At 34.8% G+C, this 19082-nt stretch overlaps 1 protein-coding gene across 5 annotated transcripts in view; it reads left to right on the top strand.

The window, feature by feature from the left end:
• Positions 1-19082, top strand: part of VPS13C (vacuolar protein sorting 13 homolog C) — a 195257-nt gene that overhangs the window by 152296 nt on the left and 23879 nt on the right. For all 5 annotated transcript variants that reach the window (XR_008417070.1, XR_008417071.1, XR_008417072.1 and 2 more), the window contains 9 exons: positions 1166-1292; positions 6808-7043; positions 12549-12690; positions 14227-14367; positions 15176-15257; positions 15859-15928; positions 16515-16626; positions 16750-16863; positions 18781-18920. Coding sequence is in view for 2 of the 5 variants with exons in the window: in XM_053889012.1 (XP_053744987.1) it covers positions 1166-1292; positions 6808-7043; positions 12549-12690; positions 14227-14367; positions 15176-15257; positions 15859-15928; positions 16515-16626; positions 16750-16863; positions 18781-18920 (1164 nt within the window). In the remaining 3 variants the exon portion in view is untranslated. The remainder of the gene's footprint in view (positions 1-1165; positions 1293-6807; positions 7044-12548; positions 12691-14226; positions 14368-15175; positions 15258-15858; positions 15929-16514; positions 16627-16749; positions 16864-18780; positions 18921-19082) is intronic.

Below are 19082 nucleotides of genomic sequence, written 5' to 3' on the forward strand. Positions count from 1 at the left end.
AATAATGCCTTGCAGACTTACGTATTCTTTTTTTTTAATATTTTTTTTTAATGTTTATTCACTTTTTGAGAGAGACAGAGAGTCAGCAGGGCAGGGGCAGAGAGAGAGGGAGACACAAAATCTGAAGCAGGCTCCAGGCTCTGAGCTGTCAGCACAGAGTCCGAAGCGGGGCTTGAAGTCATGAACCGTGAGATCATGACCTCAGCTGACGCTTAACTCACTGAGCCACCCAAGCGCCCCCAGATTTACCTATTTTTAAGTCTTCTGGCTTGAATCCACTGAGAGAATTTTTTTAATTTAAAAAAAAATTTTAAAACACATGCATGTGCACACAAGCAGGAGAGGGGCAGAGAGAGGGAGAGAGAAAGAGAGAATCCCAAGCAGGCTCCATTGAGCTCTACAGCCCTGTGCGGGGCTGGATCAGGGCTGGATCTCCAGAACAGTGAGATCATGACCTGAACTAAAACCAAGAACCTGACCCTTAACTACTGAGCTACTCACTCCCACCCCTCACTGAGAGATCTAAAAGCACAGAATGGGGTTGAAACCTAATTGGGTTAATTTTTTTTTTCTTTTTAGTTCTCTGGAAAGTTTTTTGTAATAGGGACTAATACTTCTTAAACATTGTTAAAGTACAGATTCTGATTTAGCAGGTTTTAGGGGGGGCCCAGGATTTTGCACTTTCAGGAAGCTCCAGTTGATGTTGATGCTGCTTATCCACAGATCACTTTGAGTAGCAACAGTATGGACCTAATTTCTTTTTTCCTGAGACTCATGTTTGTTATCTAATTGTGTGTGATTAAAAAACTTAAATTTAAGCACTGAGTGGAGTTCTGCTGCTGCCAAAGAACTTACTATTTATAGCTTTTTTCTACAGGTGGACTCAGATGTACCAATCTGTCTACCTTAATGAATTCCATTGCTGTTATATTGCCTGGATCAATTTGGAGGGTACTGCAGCTTCAGAAAGGCAAATTCCATTCCCTCAAGCTTTGAAACCATTCGTTTGTTGGACATTTTAGGTTACTTATTGTTACGCAGGGTTCTGTTGATTAACAAAGGTGATTTTATAAGATTTTTCTGCCAGTCCCCTCTCTGTAAATCACAGGTCTGGGTATCTCAAGGCTTGGATATTTTAATCTTCCCTCTGTCCGTTGTGTTTCAGTGGCTCACAGGAAGAAGTGCACTTGCTGCCAGGACAAGCTCGACTCTTTGCCTGGGCGGATCCTACTGGTACCAGACAGCTTACATGGACGTATGCAGCAAATACTGGGGAGCACAGTCTGTTAAAGGTATCATTTGATGTGAATGGGTGCTGTATGAGCTGCCTGATGGCAAAGGAAGCAGGCAAGCTAGCTTCACACAGTCCTCTTTGCCCTTACTGAATGAAAGATCAGATGGAAGTATTTTCCTTTTTTAAAAAAAAATTTTTTTTAATGTTTATTTATTTTTGAGAGAGAGACACAGAGCATGAGTGGGGGAGGAGCAGAGTGAGAGGGAGACACAGAATTTGAGGCAGGGTCCAGGCTCCGAGCTGTCAGCACCGAGCCCGACACGGGGCTCGAGCCCACGAACAGTGAGATCATGCCCTGAGTCGAAGTCAGACTGAGCCACCCAGGCGCCCCTGGAAGCATTATCAAAATAAGTTGCTTTTGGACTTTAGATTGCAAGTAGTTCATACCAATATTTTAGATTAGTCAAAATAATGTGTTTACAATGTAAAAAATAGTCCTGCTTCATCTTGCCTGGTAAAGACCATTCAAGTACCCTCTAATGTGCCTTTTTTTTTTTAAAGAAAGCAACTTTATTTTAAAAAAATTTTTAAGACTTTATTTTTTAGAGCAGTTTGAATTTTACAACAGTGAGAGAGATATACATATTACTTTCCATATACCCTGACTCCACACATACAGAGCCTCACCCTTTATCAACACCACTCATCAAAATAGTTGATAATTTACCAAAAATGAATTTACACTGACATACCATAATCATCCAGAGTCCTTAGTTTATGTTACGGTTCTCTCTTGTACATTCTGTGGGTTTGAACAATTATGTGATGACATATATCCAGTATTATACTATCATATAGAGTATTTTCTCTGCCCTAAAAATCTGCTGTGGCCTGCCAGTCCACTCACCCTTCCCACCTGGCAAGCACTCATCACTTTATTGTGTCCATAGTTTTGCCTTTTCCAGAATGTAATATAGTTGGAATGATATAGTATTGGTTTCCTTCAGTTAATAATATACATTTAAGCTTTCTCAAATTGGTTTCTTTCAGTTACTAATATACATTTAAGCTTTAAAGAAAGCAACTTTAAAGCTAGGTGAAAACAATTTCATTTTGAACATATGCTTACCACTGTTGGCTATGAAGTTTTTAGGCATGTTTTCCCAATCAAGGCCATGTTTTTTTTTTTAGTTTTATTTTTTAATGTATATTTATTTTGAGAGAAAGTGAGCCAGGGAGGGGCAGAGAGATAAGGAGAGAGAGAGTCCCAACCAGGCTCCACACTCAGCGTGGAGCCTAACGTGGGGCTCATTCTCACAACTGTGAGCTCATGACCTGAGCTGAAACCAAGAGTGGGACACCTAACTGACTGAGCCACCGAGTCGCCCCAAGGCCATAGGAATCTGACAGTATGCAAATTATCCTGTATGAAAAATTTAATGAAATATTTATTGAAACAGTATTTAGGCAACTAATTTAATCATATATGTTATTCTGAGAGTCTTAGACTTTGGGAAGCTCTTAATTCATATACCAGCCTTTCTCTAATGTAAGAATTGGCTCCTGCATTAGTGATATAGATCATCTAGTTTCTGTAGTAATATGTTCTATCATGAAAAGTTCATAACAGTGTCCTGCTCTTTTGTCTGATAATGCCATTTGTTAAAAAAGCTTTCTTGACTTTTGCTTTAAAATGGTAATTGGCCAACAGTGACTGGATTATCCTCTCCCATAATTCCTCTGAAATACCCACAAAAGAGATAAAGACTTACCCACTTTTGAAATATCAGAATGATAGTTCCTCTGTTACTAGATTCTTGCAATAATTTCCATCATGACAATTTGATGGAGCTCTACTGGTTGCTTGTGCTTTACTTTTTATAAGAGCAAAACAAAAGTTTTATGAGTGGTACCGAGGCTTCACTTCCCTGATACTCTTAGCTCCCTGGCTCAGAGGCGTGGGAGCTTTGCCAGAGATTTCTGTGCTTTGCTGGTATTACTTCCCCTCTCCTCACATTTAATGCTGCTCAGCAACTGCAATGCCCCAAGGTAGTGTATGGACACTAGAGAGAACATGGGAAGGACCTTCTGGAGGAGGATATTCAGGTTTGTATACTGAGGCACATTCAGAAAGCATCTGGGAATGGTGTATACAGGGGTTGTAGTTTTTAATGTTTCTCTTCTGTTTGGTGTTAGAGAACCAGGCCGTAGGAAAAATAGCACATAATCTGCCAGATTCTGGAAATTGAGTTGGAAGCAAGGCACTTGCTCATTCCCGGGTCTGCTAGGTTCATTTGGGAAGGGAGATCTGCTCAGGCCCCAGTGGACGTGAAGAGGGAGTTCAAAGGAAATCTACACATTATTGGTTAAACCTTAGGTCTGAACAGATCTTTCCTTATTAAGTATGAATGAAAAGGAAACAACAACAACAACAACATGGGGTTTATGAAAAAAATAGTTTGGGAGAAAAATGTAGCATTATTCTGTAGAATCAGAGGTCATTATACCTCTGAAAAATTTTTTACTGTAAGAGGACCACAAGAAAATTTCCTCACATCCTCAGTTAAGTTATAAAGTGATGGCAGCTATGAAATAGAAGAATGAATGGTGAAATAAAAAGAGACAACAAAATGAAGTGAAAGCAGAGTCGGGAAGCAGAATATATTTTGCTCATTCTATAAATACATCATTTAATCTTACATTTTAATTAGAGAAACATAGATTAAAGATTTTGTTTTTTAAAAAAAACTTGTCAATTTTTAGATCTAAAATCATTGATAAAAGAATTTTAAAATGAGAAAAAGAACATAAAGAAAATTTTACCTTTAGAGTAAGGGAGGGAAAGCTAAGGAAGTGTAAGTTACAAGCATAAAGAGGCAGTAAAGATACAGCAGGCAGACAGAAGTAAAAAGAAAGTGAAGTTGTTGGTATTAATTTCTGAACAACTATAATTCAAAGCAGAAACCTTTAAATAGAATATGATGTTATGACAAAAAAGGCATGATAGCCATAAACTTTCCTGCAAAGAATAACATCATATCAAAAATATAAAACTTAAAATGCTGGAAGTCGACCAAAACACAATTACCAGAGGATATTTTAACACACCTCATTTAATTCTTAACAGACCAAATAGATGAAAACTAAATATGATTAGAGAGTATTTCCATAATAACTAAGATTGAACCAAGACACATACCAAATTTTGTACTTTACAGAGAGAATTCACCTTCTTAATAGGTACTTAAGGAACATTTGCAAAATTTGATTGCATATTAGAATTTTAAAAACTGAGTAGGCTACTTTGACCTATGTTAAAAGCAATAAATTTTTAAAAAGCAGTATGTTGGCGAGGATGTGGAGAAAAAAGAACACTTATGCACTGTTGTTGGGAATATAAATTAGTGCAGCCACTGGGAAAACAGTATGGAGGTTCCTCAAAAAACTAAAAATGGAAGTACCACAGGATCCAATTTTTCCACTTCTGAGTATTTACACAAAGAAAATAAAACAATAATTTGAAAAGGTATATGCACCCCTGTTTATTGCGACAGTATTTATAGTAGCCAAGATATGCAAATAGCCTGTGTACATCAGTAAATGTCTTGTCCTTATCCTGTCATTTGGCTTGGATGATGCCATTATATAATGATATAACAGGTAGTTTTAAACGCTGAAAATATATGTTGTATATTTGCCAAGAATTATTGCTCTAAATCTGCCAGGCATTATTTTATATGTATATAAAATCTTTGATATACATAAGGTTATTTTTATATATAGAATTATTTTATATAAAATAATACCCGCATATTTACCTATTCTTAACTCTCCTGGCTTGAGTCCACTGAAAGTTTTTTTTAAATGTTTAAAAATTTTTTTAAGTTTATTTATTTTGAGGGAGAGAGAACACGCTCACGTGCATATGAGCAGGGGAGTGGCAGAGAGAGAGAGAATCCCAAGCAGGCTCCATCCAGCTCTGCAGCCCTGTGTTGGGCTAGATCAGGGCTGGATCTCCAGAACAGTGAGATCATGACCTGAGCTGAAGCAGACACTTAACTACTGAGCCACTTGGATGCCCCCCACTGAGAGATTTAAAAGAACAGAATGTGATATACATACATATATGTATATATATCATAGAGTATTGCTCAGCCTTAAAAATAATGAGTTCTTGTCATTAGTAATAACATGGAAAAACCTTGAGGATATTATGCTATGTGAAGTAAGTCAGACAGAGAAGGACAAAACAACCATGTGATTTCACTTACATTGGAATCTAAAAAACAAACAAGGACGCCTGGGTTGCTCAGTCGGTTAAGCGTCCTACTTCGGCTCAGGTCATGATCTCATGGTTCTTGGGTTCAAGCCCTGCATTGGGCTCTGTGCTGACAGCTCGGAGCCTGGAGCCTGCTTTAGATTCTCTGTCTCTTTCTGTCTCTGCCCCTCTCCCACTCATGCTCTCTTTCTGAAAAACAAATAAACCTAATTAAAAAGTAAACAAACAAAAAAACAGAAACAGACCCATCAATATAGAGAACAAACTGGTGCTTGCCAGAGGTTGAGGTAGGCAGGGAGCAGTGGGTGAAATGGGTGAAGGGGAGTGGGAGGTACAGACTTCCATAAGTCACAGGGCTGACAGGTACAGCATAGGGAATATAGTCATTGGTATTTCAGTAGTGTTGAATGGTGACAGATAGTAGCTATTCTTGTGGTGAACATAGGATAACGTATAGAAGCTGTTGAACATTATTTTGTACGCTTAAAACTAATGAAACATCCTGTGTCAACTATAGTTGAGTTTTTAAAAAGTACTTGATTTTAAACAGCAACAGAACTCATCTATACCTATGCTTTTGGTAAATCCTTTATCCATTTGCATTTTTTTTCCAAGAAAGCATGAGATGGAAAGCACATAGTAGGTACTTGTCACGCTTGTTGAAATGACTGTTATATTTATATTAAGTCCAGAATGAAGGGGAATAATTATTTAAGTCTCTGAAAACACTGACCAAATCAAATCTTATATTTTTAAGGGCCATGGTGAGACCCTCAGCCAAGAAGGCTTTGTGAAAAAGTATGAGTACAAACCATAGTTTTATTGTTGAATAGTGTGATTTATATAATCACTATTTATGTAGTCACTATTTATATAATCACTGTTATAAATATTTGCAGTGTTATAAGTTATTAAAACATAAAAATAAGTAGGTTAGTTTTATCTGAGGTTACTATTCTAATAAATATAGGAACCATCTTGGAGACAAGTAAGCAGCTTATCGCACCAGTGCCATTGTAGGAAACTCTTGTTCCTGCCAAGTGCCCTTTGAGCAGTCAAACCTAGGGTACAAAAAAAAATTAAGCCCTATTAATGTTTGTTATTGTTTGAAAAAGTCAGTGAGTTATGTTTTAAAATAGGTTTTAAAATAGGTTTTAACTTTAATTTATGTCATTTTGATGGTTTTCAATTTATAGACATACTTGTCAAACTTTTCTAAATGTGACTGTAGTTTAACTTTATGTAATGACAACTTGCTGCTTATGAGTTTAATATTAAATCTATTTTTCCCCAGGATGAATGTGGACAGTTTCCATATGATGCAAATATCCAGATACACTGGGTATCATTCCTGGATGGGCGTCAGCGAGTGTTGCTTTTCACTGATGATGTTGCCTTGGTTTCCAAAGCACTGCAGGCAGAAGAAATGGAGCAGGCCGATCATGAAATAACCTTTTCTCTCCACAGTCTTGGGCTTTCACTGGTTAACAATGAAAACAAGCAGGAAGTTTCATATATTGGGATAACCAGGTAGGGAAGAAGGAAGATAAGGCATCAGAAGTCTTTCAGAAGCATTGAGCTCATAGTGTCAAGCTTAATGAGAATAAATATATTCTGTATTTGGATATACTATATATTCTTTCAGCATAACTTTTGAACAGTTTTTTTCACTGCTAGTTGAAAATGCCCTAATATAGAAAGATGACTAAGATAATGTCTTTGCTCCTACTATACTGGCATGGGTTAGGGAAACCAACAACAATGGGTCAGATAAACCGGAAAAAACGTTCACAGAGAAGGCAGTCTTTGACATGGGTACATAATCTTTAATGGGCGGTTACTTAGACCTTTTTAATAGTGATGGAACTAGTTATTTTCTCTGACTCTGCTTGTATCTGTATAGGAAAAATATTCGAATTTATTTAGTTTTTTTTTTTAATTGCATGGACTTTGGTAAAAGACTCCTTCTTTTCTTGGAGGCTGTTGGGTGGAATGGTTAACATGTTACCATGTATAACCCTCATAGCACTTATCAATAATCATGTGTTTAGTGAAGTAAAAATAAAAACTAAGTAAAAATTAAGAGGTCATGTATATAATGTACTTTACACAACACCTGACAGATAAAGGATTCTATAAATGGTATACATGCCGCTAATATAATATTACTATATTTGTATATGTTTGAGTAATGTATTCTCTTGGTTATACATTTCAGTATCGTATAGTATTTTTAACCTAATATAAAAATCATTTTTAAGTTGTATAAATTCAGTTTTTCCACTCTGCTGTTCTTTGATTAACTTATTTTTACTTTAATATTATATATACTATTATATTGTATCAGATTGGCCTTTATCAGGACTTTTAAAAATTCACCGAAAAGAACTTGATTATCTTTGTTATGATACACTATACATTTAATACACATTCAACAGAGATATGTACTGAGGAAAAGTAAATCAGTTATGTAATTTTAATCAATAGACTTTTATTCTTTTGAACAGTTTTAGGTGTACAGAAAAATTGACTATACAGAGTTCCTGTATACCCTGCATTTTCCCCCTATTATTAACATCTTGAAATAGTGTGGTACATTTTTTACTATTGATAAACTAATGTTAATACATTATTATTATTATTATTATTATTATTGTTATTATTACTTAAAGTCCAGTGTTGGTATTGTTTAAGTTAGAGTTTGCTCTTTGTGTTATAATTCTATGGGTTTTGGCAAATGAGTAACACATATCTGTCATTACAGTGTCATATAGAATAGTTTCACTACTGTAAAAATCTCCTGTAACTGCCTATTCATCCCTTTCTCTCTTTCTGCCTATTCATCCCCTGAACCTCTGGAAATCACTGGTCTTTTTACTGTCTCTGAAGTTTTTGCCTCTTCCAGAATGTCATTATCACTGGAATCATACGGTTATGTAGGCTTTTCAGATAGGCCTCTTTCACTTAGCGACATTTTTTTTAGGTTTCTTCATGTCTTTTTGTGGCTCGATAACTCATTTTTTTAAATCACTGAATAATATCCCATGTTTGGGTGTACCACAGTTTATTCACCTGTTGAAAGACATCTTCGTAGCTTCCAACTTCTGGCATTTATGAATGAAGCTGCTATAAACATTCATAGGTAGTTTTTTGTGTAGACATAAGTTTTTAAGTCATTTGGGTTAAGTATCAAGAAGCGTGATTGCTAGATTATTTGGTAGGATTAGTTTAGTTTTGTAAGCAGTTGCCAAATTGTCTTGCAAACTGGCTGCGCCATTTTGCATTTCCACCAGGAATGAATGAATGAATGAGCATTCATTGTTCCACACCCATGCCAGTATTTGTTGTCAGTGTTCTGGATTTTGGCCATTCTTATAGGATGTAGTGATATGTCATTGTTATTTTAATTTGCAATTTGCTAATTACATATGCTGTTGAGCATTTTCAAATGCTTATTTGCCATCAGAATATCTTCTGTGGTGAAATTCAGGTCTTTTTCCCATTTTGTAATTTTTCATGGCCTTACCATTGAATTTTAAGAGTTCCTCATATATTTTACATGCCAGCCTTTTATCATATACGTGTTTTGCAGATATTTTCTTCCAGTTTCTGCCTGTCTTTTCATTCTTTTAACACTGTCTTTCATAGGAAGGAGATCCAACATGAATTCTTTGGTTCATGAGTTGCGCTTTTGGTGTTGTATCTTAAAAGTCATCACCAAGTGCAAAGTTACTTACATTTTCTCCTATGTTATTTTCTGGATTTTATAGTTTTGTGTTTGATGTTTAGGTTTGTATACATTTTCAGTTAGTTTTTGTGAAATGTGTAAGCTCTGTGGCTAGATTTCTTTCTTTCTTTCTTTCTTTCTTTCTTTCTTTCTTTCTTTCTTTCTTTCTTTCTTTCTTTCTTTCTTTCGCATGTGGATATCCAGTTCTGTCACTGTTGAAAAGATTGTCCTTTTTCCATTGAATTGTTTTTGTTCCTTTTCAAAAATTAGCCTACTATCTGTGTTAGGGTCTATTTCTGGACCGTCTGTTTTCTTGATCTGTTTGTCAGTTCTTTCACCCATACCACACTGTCTTGAGGTCTGTAGTTTTGTGGTAATCTTGAGGTCATGTAGTCTCCATCCTCCAGCTTTTTTCTTCTTCTATATTGTATTGGCTGTTCTGAGTCTTTTGCCTTTCCATATAAACTTTAGAATTAGTTTCTCAGTTAGCTGGGACACTGGTTGGGATTGCATTTATAGATCAACATGGAAAGAACCGATGTCTTGACATTATTGAATCTTCATAGCCATGTACAGAGATCCTTTTATTTATTCAGATCTTCAGTCTCTTTCATCAAACTTTTGTTGTCTTCCTCATACATGAGTCTACAGGCTTCGCACAAATTTGTTAGATTCTGTTTATATCTAAGTGTTTCATTTCTTTGTTGCCATTGTAAAGGTTATTGTGTTTTTAATTTCAAATTTCAATTATTCATTGCAAGTATATAAGAAAACAACTGACTTTTGTATATTAACTCTGTATCTTGAAACATTAGTTGCAGGAATTTTTTGGTTGCATCTTTGGGATTTTCTACATAGACATGTCATCTGAGAACAAAGGCAGCTTTGTTTCACCATCTTTCCTAATCTGTGTACCTTTTATTTTCTTGACTTAATTGCATTATCTAGGATTTCCCAGTGTTGAATAGGAAGGAGTGGTGAGAGTAGACATCCTTGATTTGTTTCTGATCTTGGCAAGAAAGCATCTAGTTTCTCACCATTAAGTATGATGTTAACTGTAGGTTTTTTGTTGATGTTCCTTATCAAGTTGAGGAAGTTCTCCTCTCTTCCTAATTTGTTGAAGAGTTTTTATAATGAATCAGTGTTGGATTTATATAATTTATAGTAGATACTTTATTCATTACTTTCATCAATTGGTGTTCTCTAATACATGATACAGTGAGGACATTGTTAACGGTATCGTTGATTAATACCAACAAGCTATGTAAGCTGGAATAATATGGGGCTTTATTTTATCATTATGCAAAATTCTGTAATCAGGGATCAACCAAGTATGGCCTATCAGCTAAATCTAGCTGGTGGCTTGTTTTTATTTTTATTTATTTTTTTTACAGACCTTGGTCAAGAATTTTTTACAATTTAGGTTAGAAAAATTTGAAAGGAAAATAGTATTTTGTAACAGAATGAAAATGATATGAAATTCAAAGTTTGTTGCCCTTAAGTAAAGTTTATTAGAACGCAGCCTGGCTTATTCTTTTACATGTCTGTGGCTGCTTTTGTGCTACTGCTTAGCACACAACAAAGGACAAATAACTTGAGAGTGTATGAGTGCCACACGTATAGCTATACTGCAACTTTTACTTATTTTTTATTACTAATGCATGCTCACCATGTCAAAAGAAGTAGAGAAAAGTGGACTTTGAATGTCTCTCTTACAGGGCAGAGTTATTGAATGAAATGGCAAAGCATTATTTTATTGTGTAATGAGCCTATACCTGTGCTAAAAGAATATACGATATATTGACATTTCCAAATAAGCACATATCACAATATGCCTACCTCACAGGAAAGGAATGGCCAGAAAGATTAGAAAATTTAAGACAAAATATCTCATCACAGCAAAATTTCATTTATGTATATGTGTATGTATGTGTGTGTGTATGTATTTTTGATTTCAAGTTTTTATTTAAATTCTAGTTAGTTAACATACAGTATAATATTGGTTTCAGGAGTAGAATTTAGTGATTCATCACTTACATATAGCCCCCAGTGCTCATTACAAGTGCCCTCCCTAATACCCATCACCCATCTAGCCCATCCCTCTACCCACCTCCTTCCAGCAGCCCTCAGTTTGTTCTCTCTCCTTAAGAGTCTCTTAAGATTTGCTTCCCTCTCTTTTCTTTCCCCTTCCCCCATATTCATCTGTTTTGTTTCTTAAACTCCACAGATGAATCATTTGGTTTTTGTCTTTCTCTGACTGACTGATTTATCTCTTAGCATAATTTCTTCACAAAAATAAAAAACCAAAAATGAGGGTGCAACAAAGTTAGTTTCTGAATGACTCATTTGTTAGCCATGCAAGGAATGCCTTTTATTAGTGGTAAGTTAATTAATTGAATTATCTGAATGTAACCCTGAAGAAATGTGTCCAGAGTAAATAAGCTTAGGACCATTAGTCATTTTGGGAGAACAGTTGCTTGAACAACTAAGGACTTTTACAACAACATCAGTAGTCAACTAAAAATAAGACAAATGATTTTGACTCGTTTTCTTTGGCTCTTGAGTCACTAGATACTTCTAATACTGCTGTTACTGTACAGTCAAGTAGCCAGTGCTGAGTTTGAAGTGACTAAAGAATTAGCCTCTATGAATACTGACTTTGAGCCCTAATTAAGTGAAGCATTAAGTTGTCACCCCTGAGAAACAAATGTAAAAAAAATTTTTTTGCAAGTACATATGGTGACAGATAGTAACTAGATTTATTGTGATGATCATTTTACAATATACTCAAATATTAAATTATTTTTTATGTTTTATTTCAATTAATATGTTTTATGGCAATTATACTTTAATGAAAAACAAGTAATAAAAAATTTAAAAATCTTTTTTCTCATTAATAAACTTGTGTTTTTAAAATGTATACTCAATTGTTTTTATATTTTGAATTTCATCAATTAGAAAAATTTGTGGAAGTTTTTTTTCTCTCTCTTGTTATCTAAGCACTTAAATAATAACCTCAATTTTATCTCAGCCACAAAGCCTAAAATATTTACTATATGGCTCCTTACCAAAAAAGTTTGTGAGTCCTTTGATTGATTGATGTCAGTGTATGATAGAATAACTTTTTCCCCTACCCCTTTTCCTCATGTACTTTTCTACCACAGGTATATTTTGGTGTTTAAAAAAAGTCTCTTGCGTAAATATAATTTTCATTGGAGATTGATAATTGCAATAATTTAAAGTTGAATAACAATTCTGGCAAATCTAATATGTACTCCTAATTTAATTTTCTTTGTGAATTGTTTTAGTTCTGGTGTTGTTTGGGAGATGAAACCAAAACAGAAATGGAAGCCTTTTAGTCAAAAGCAGATAATGTTGCTGGAACAGTCGTATAAAAAATACCAAGTATCCAGAGACCATGGATGGATTAAACTAGATAATAATTTTGAGGTATACCAAAAATTTTTTTGTTTTTTTTTATATATGTATTTTTTGGTGGATAAGAAAGGAGAATTTACTGTCCAAGTAAAATGTGTACAGAAACTATTGATTAGTAAATAAACTCATTTATTAATAGGATTGGCATGACTAATATGAGTACATTTTAAATTAAAATACATTATTAAATCATATACTATAAAACATTTAAATATGTTTCTCTCCTGTATTTTTATAGTTTCTTCTGTTCACAAGACAGTTTCATGGAACTTGTTTTCAGTAAGATTATGCAGAAATTAATATTGTGTATTAGAACTTCTTGGTGCATCTTTAATGATACTAGTATAATTGGTAAATAAAGTCTGTGCAAAATTATATATTTCAGTAGTGAAAAACCTATGGAAAATCTATTCAGTTAGATTCATTAATGTAAAAGATTGTTGGACATGGGTGGACATCATGAATGCAGGTGTACTCTGTGCAGGCCGGTATTGCAGCTGAAGGCCACTTTTGCTCCAAGAAGATCCAAGAAGCTTGACTGCCATTTCTCATTTGCTGTGGTTCAGTCCCACAGTTTTGGTTACTCTTTGTCTTTGATATCTAATGGTTGGGTTTGCATTGGCTATCAGATATGCTCCCCACCCCTACTCTCATCCCCATAAATGTTGGCCATGCTCAAATGAAAACAAATTGGCAGACCTAAATAAGCTATTAACTATTCATTGTTTAACTTTGCTCAAACAAAATTTAAGAGTTACCTTTATTCATTACTATTGAGGTTTTTATTTTTTATTTTTTAATTTTTTTTAATTAAAAAAAAATTTTTTTAATTTTTTAAATGTTATTTTTTTGGGGGGTACCTGGATGGCTCAGTCAGTTAAGCGGCCGACTTCGGCTCAGGTCATGATATTGCGGTCTGTGAGTTCGAGCCCCGCATCGGGCTCCGTGCTGACAGCTCAGAACCTGGACCCTGTTTCAGATTCTGTGTCTCCCTCTCTCTGACCCTACCCTGTTCATGCTTTCTCTCTGTCTCAAAAATAAATAAACGTTAAAAAAATTTTTTAAAAAATGTTATTTTTTTTATTTTTGAGACAGAGACAGAGCACGAGCAGGGGAGGGGCAGAGAGGGAGGCACAGAATCTGAAGCAGGCTCCAGGCTCTGAGCTGTCAGCACAGAGCCCGACGCAGGGCTTGAACCACAAACTGAGATCATGACCTGAGCCGAAGTCAGACACTTAACCGACTGAGCCACCCAGGTGCCCCTACTATTGAGGTTTTTAAACAATATAAAGCATGGTTTATTTCCTTCAACTGCAGTTTAATTAATTGAAAAATTTCCCAGTTGTTTTCTTGTTTTCCTAATAACTTCGATGGAAAAGTAATGATTCTGCTTCAATGATCCCAACTGTAGATGACCTTAAGGCAGATCTTTTGGTGAGACATACACATTAAAATGCTTTTCCCTTTCAGATTGTGAGTAAAGGGATATGTAAGATGGGCTACACTGCTAATACCAACTCATCGTACCCATATGTGCTTTTTTCCCAGGTCAATTTTGATAAAGTTCCCATGGAAATGCGCTTCCCTGTTCAGTGCCCGATAAAGCGAGATTTTTTATCAGGGATTCAGATTGAATTTAAGCAGTCTCCTCACCAGAGAAGTTTAAGGGCCAGGTTGTATTGGCTTCAGGTAACATTGTTATTATCGATTCAATAAATACATCTAATCACTTTGGGAAACTTGGGGATAAAGTTTTTTCTGCAAGGCTCTAGCATACGTTGTAAATAGTATTTTGCTTTCTGTTTGCATCTTTATTCCCCTTCTCCCACATATTCTGTGGATTCTGTATACTTAGCATCCAAGTCCAAAGACATTGTGACTATTGAGACCATTTAATTTCATCAGTTAGCCTGCAAGAGTGTTTTCTTGCACTGAAATTGTTATTTTTTAAATATTCCTCTGATTTTGTCATGGGACCCCCAAATTAGATTTTCTTTTGTCAGTCTACACAGGGCTGAGCTGGGCTTTATTGGAGAATGCTTTTGTCTTCTTGCTTGCTTGCTCCCTTCTTGCCCTTCTCACTCTCTTCCTTTTAACTCCTAAATATGATTAAGGACATTTTAATTTTTTTTCTTCTTTCTACCTATCTAATTTTGTATTTAGTCTCCAGTTACATTTTATTTAAATTATAAGCTATTAAAATCTCACATGATCCATAGGCACAAACATTTTGATTAATAGTGTGTATGCTGCACAGTGTTAATGTAGTTAGGAGGGTATTACATATTCCTTTATGTAAAAGGTTGCCCTTGCTGAGATATGTAAGAATTTTAGATAAAGTAAAACTTCTAATAGCACCATATACACAATGCAGACACTTAATTGTGATGAAATTAGCAGCATCTTCTATAATATTATCTCAAAAACTAAAAGTTTACATTATTTCAAATCTTGCTGAGTTTTCTTTCTTCTTCTTCTTCTTTTTTTTTTTTTTTAGGTTGATAGTCAGTTACCAGGTACAATGTTTCCTGTTGTATTTCATCCCGTGGCCCCTCCAAAATCTATTGCTTTGGATTCAGGTAAAAAAAAAAAAAAAAAAAAAAAAAAAAAAGAAAAGAAAAGAAGTGGAGACAGTTTATTTTAAAAGTTAAATAGCCTTTTTATAAATAAAAAAAATTTTTTTAATGTTTATTTTTGAGAGAGAGAGAGAGACAGAGCATGAACAGGGGATGGGCAGAGAGAGGGAGACACAGATTCCAAAGCAGGCTCCAGGCTCTGAGCTGTCAGCACAGAGCCCAATGCGGGTTCAAACTCACAAACTGTGAGATCATGACCTGAGCCGAAGGTGGGACACTTAACCGACTGAGCCACCCAGGCGCCCCTTAAAAATTTTTTTTTAAATGTTTATTTATTTTTGAGAGAGAGACAGAGACAGAGCACACACTGGGGAGGGGCAGAGAGATAGGGACACACAGAACTCAAGGCAAGCTCCAAGCTCTGAGCTGTCAGCCCAAAGCCATTGTGGGGCCCAAACTTCTGAACCACAAGATCATGACCTGAGCCAAAGTTGGATGCTTAACTGACTGAGTCACCCAGGACCCCCACACCCCCCGGCTGACTTTTTTTTTGATCCAGTATAAAGCTTGACTGTTTTTTTCTTTTTGTCTTTCTTCCTTTTAGAGCCCAAACCTTTCATTGATGTGAGTGTCATCACAAGATTTAATGAGTACAGTAAAGTATTACAGTTCAAGTAAGTAGATACCTGTGTTTATATAAAGGAATTTAAAATGAGAATCTACTTTGAAAATAAATTCCACTCTTGTGAGGATGACTTCCATATAAAAATTATTTTCCACCAGAGCATATCAGTCCATCTTTGGTCAAGTATTTTCAAGTAAATATAGCCCCTCTATAATTTTAAAGTGTAAAGTTCCTTAACCACCTTTTCCTGTTTGTAACTCCAATTAGAGTATAAAATAGCCAGTGACATAAATGACATATATATTTGCGAAGTGTTTAGAGCAGTTGCTGTGGACTTTAAAAATGAAGTAGTACATGCTATACCATCTAATTGTATTTGTCTCATAATATGATGAATATGGGATTTGGGTATTTAAATGCTGAGTATTAATACAAGTATTTCCTCTAGTGAAAACTTCCCTCTAAAGAAAAAAACAATTTCAGTTTAAGGATACTTTCATCTTCTTAACACTTTTGAAGAGATGAAGGAGTAAGATCTTATTGGGACTTGATGCAAAAATCAAAGTTTTAACACTGATAATTACAAGGTTTGATAGAAACCCTTTTTCATTCTTCTAAAAAAATTTTTTCTGTAGGTATTTTATGGTCCTCATTCAGGAGATGGCCTTGAAAGTTGATCAGGGGTTTCTAGGAGCTATTATTGCACTGTTTACCCCAACAACTGACCCAGAAGCTGAAAGAAAACGGGTAAAAATTTTTACTTCTTGGGAAAATTATAAACTAAATTAAATTAACTAATTAACTAAATTAGCCATCAGCTACTTAGAGAAAAAAAATAAAATAGACATTCTTGTTTTATTTTTTTTTCAGACGAAGTTAATCCAGCAAGATACTGATGCTCTCAACACAGAATTAATGGAGACTTCAGTGACTGATATGTCAGTTCTTAGTTTCTTTGAACATTTCCATATTTCTCCTGTTAAGGTTTGTAGTAATTATTATTTTGCAAGTTAGGCAGAATTGTACAATTTTTTAGGGGTCTGCATACAAAATGTGGGTTATAACTTGTATCAAATATTTGGTGGGAATTTTATTTGATTAATTGAAATAATTATGACAATTTTCTGTAACATATGTACAACCATAATTCCCACAGAGAAACCATCAGAGCATGTTCTCTAGTCTTGAATTAATAACCCCTTTATTCAGGGAAGGAGCTGACAAAAGCATTTCTTAATTAAGCGAAGAAGTGCTCACAACATTTAATGTTTTGGTTGCACTTTGTAACTACTCTCACGGTCTAAACAGAAAGCTATAATGGGCGCCCTAACCAGAATGTGAAAACGCTGAAGTAGGTATTATACTGTTGATGTGGTGTTTTTCACCCTTCCAAAATTTGATTGTATCTAAGAGAGTGGAAAATTGGATACCTTTCACTTGCCTGATTTTGTACTTTATGAACCCATTTTCTTTTTTCTTTCTGTTGTTCTTTTTAGGTTTTATAGGAAGAGGTGAATGCTTAGTAAATTCACAAATGCTATCAACCATAACGCTCTGAACTTGTGTAATGGGCCATATCTACAATTAAGTAACTCTTTAAAATATTGATGATCCTTTACATTCCCCCAAACTATTTACAGAACATTATTTTCAGTTTCATCCACCAACCCATTCAGCTAAATAAATTAATTTATAAAATGGAATTGAATTATTATTTTAAACTAATATACTAGGTTGGTAGTATTAGACCTATTTATAGTGTTGAGTTTAAAATTGATATCGTTTTATGTGGTAGGTTAAACACAGTTTCTTTTCCATTATTAAGCAAAAATCATATATGAGATTGAATAATACCTTCCACAAATACTTACTGAATGCCTCCTATCAAAGTTGTTCTGGAAGGTATAAAATGACTTCATGGGTTATAATCTTAGGGTATTATTAAAGATTGTTAATTACCGATTCATGATTTTATGCACTTTGGAAATTGTGTCATGAAATTGAATAATTAAGATCATAAACAGTAGTTATTTTCTCATTCCATGGTGACTTTGCCTTAAGGGAAAGGCTGGAACTCTGTCTGTCCACCTAAGCTTACCTTTCACGGATCTCCACATTCTCTGACATCGAACAAACAAAAATACAAAAACAAACCAAAAAAAACAGCACGCAGGCTTTTCTGGTTTTACCCCAAGTCTCTTCTGTTGAGCTACACATTGGTTGGGTAAAATGCAGAATCAGAAAGGAGAGTCATCTGCTTTATTTGTACAGATAAAATTACCTTCTGCCTGTGTCTTTGCCACTGTTGCAGTAATGACGATAGCCCAAAGTAGAAACAACTAAATTAAATGGTAAGGTGAAGATCTCATGTTTAAGTTAAAGGAGTCTGTGGAAGCTGAAACACTTAACTCTTTTAAAAATTTATTTAACAGTTTGTTGCTGTAATTGTCATGTTGTTGTTACTTACTGTATAATTATAATTGTTATTGTTAATTATTGCCATAAATTATTTACTTTAGTTGGATGAAAATAAATGATTATTTGTTATTTTGACTGATAGACTACTTGTGTGCCACTTGACTTGTTTCTCTTCTTGAAATGATTATACTGTTTTTGTGAAGTGTTTTGAGCCCCCTCCATATAAACACCATGGTATGTATACACTTTGGATAAAATTATAGCTCTGTTTTTGGAACAGACTGCTTTGTCTTTTATCAAAAAGCAAATATGAAAATCAGATATTAGTGAGTTACCCTGTGTTGTGTGTAGAGTAACAAATAATAGCTTTCTTTAGGACTGAAATATACAACATCTGTTTGTATCTGAAAGATTTGGTTCCTATGTATATAAATTTTTTGGTTGTTTTTAGCTTGTATTTATTGAACATTATTTTTCTTCTAGTTGCATTTGAGTCTGTCCTTGGGTAGTGGAAGTGGAGAGTCAGACAAAGAAAAACAGGAAATGATTGCAATTCATTCTGTCAATCTGCTGTTGAAAAGCATAGGTGCTACTTTGACTGATGTGGATGACTTAATATTCAAGTAAGATTTATGTTAAAGTAGATGGGGAGGGTTTTGTACCAAGGTTATTTTATGGATATTAATTCTTCCCATTTGGGCTACAGTGTTAGCTTAGAAAAATGGTAATTCTCATTATACTTGAAAAGTTTGGCCTCTTTCTAATTATGCTTTTTAGATATGCTT

Source organism: Panthera pardus, unplaced genomic scaffold (genome assembly GCF_024362965.1).
Source record: "Panthera pardus isolate Hobbes unplaced genomic scaffold, ASM2436296v1 HiC_scaffold_24, whole genome shotgun sequence".
NCBI lineage: Eukaryota > Metazoa > Chordata > Mammalia > Carnivora > Felidae > Panthera > Panthera pardus.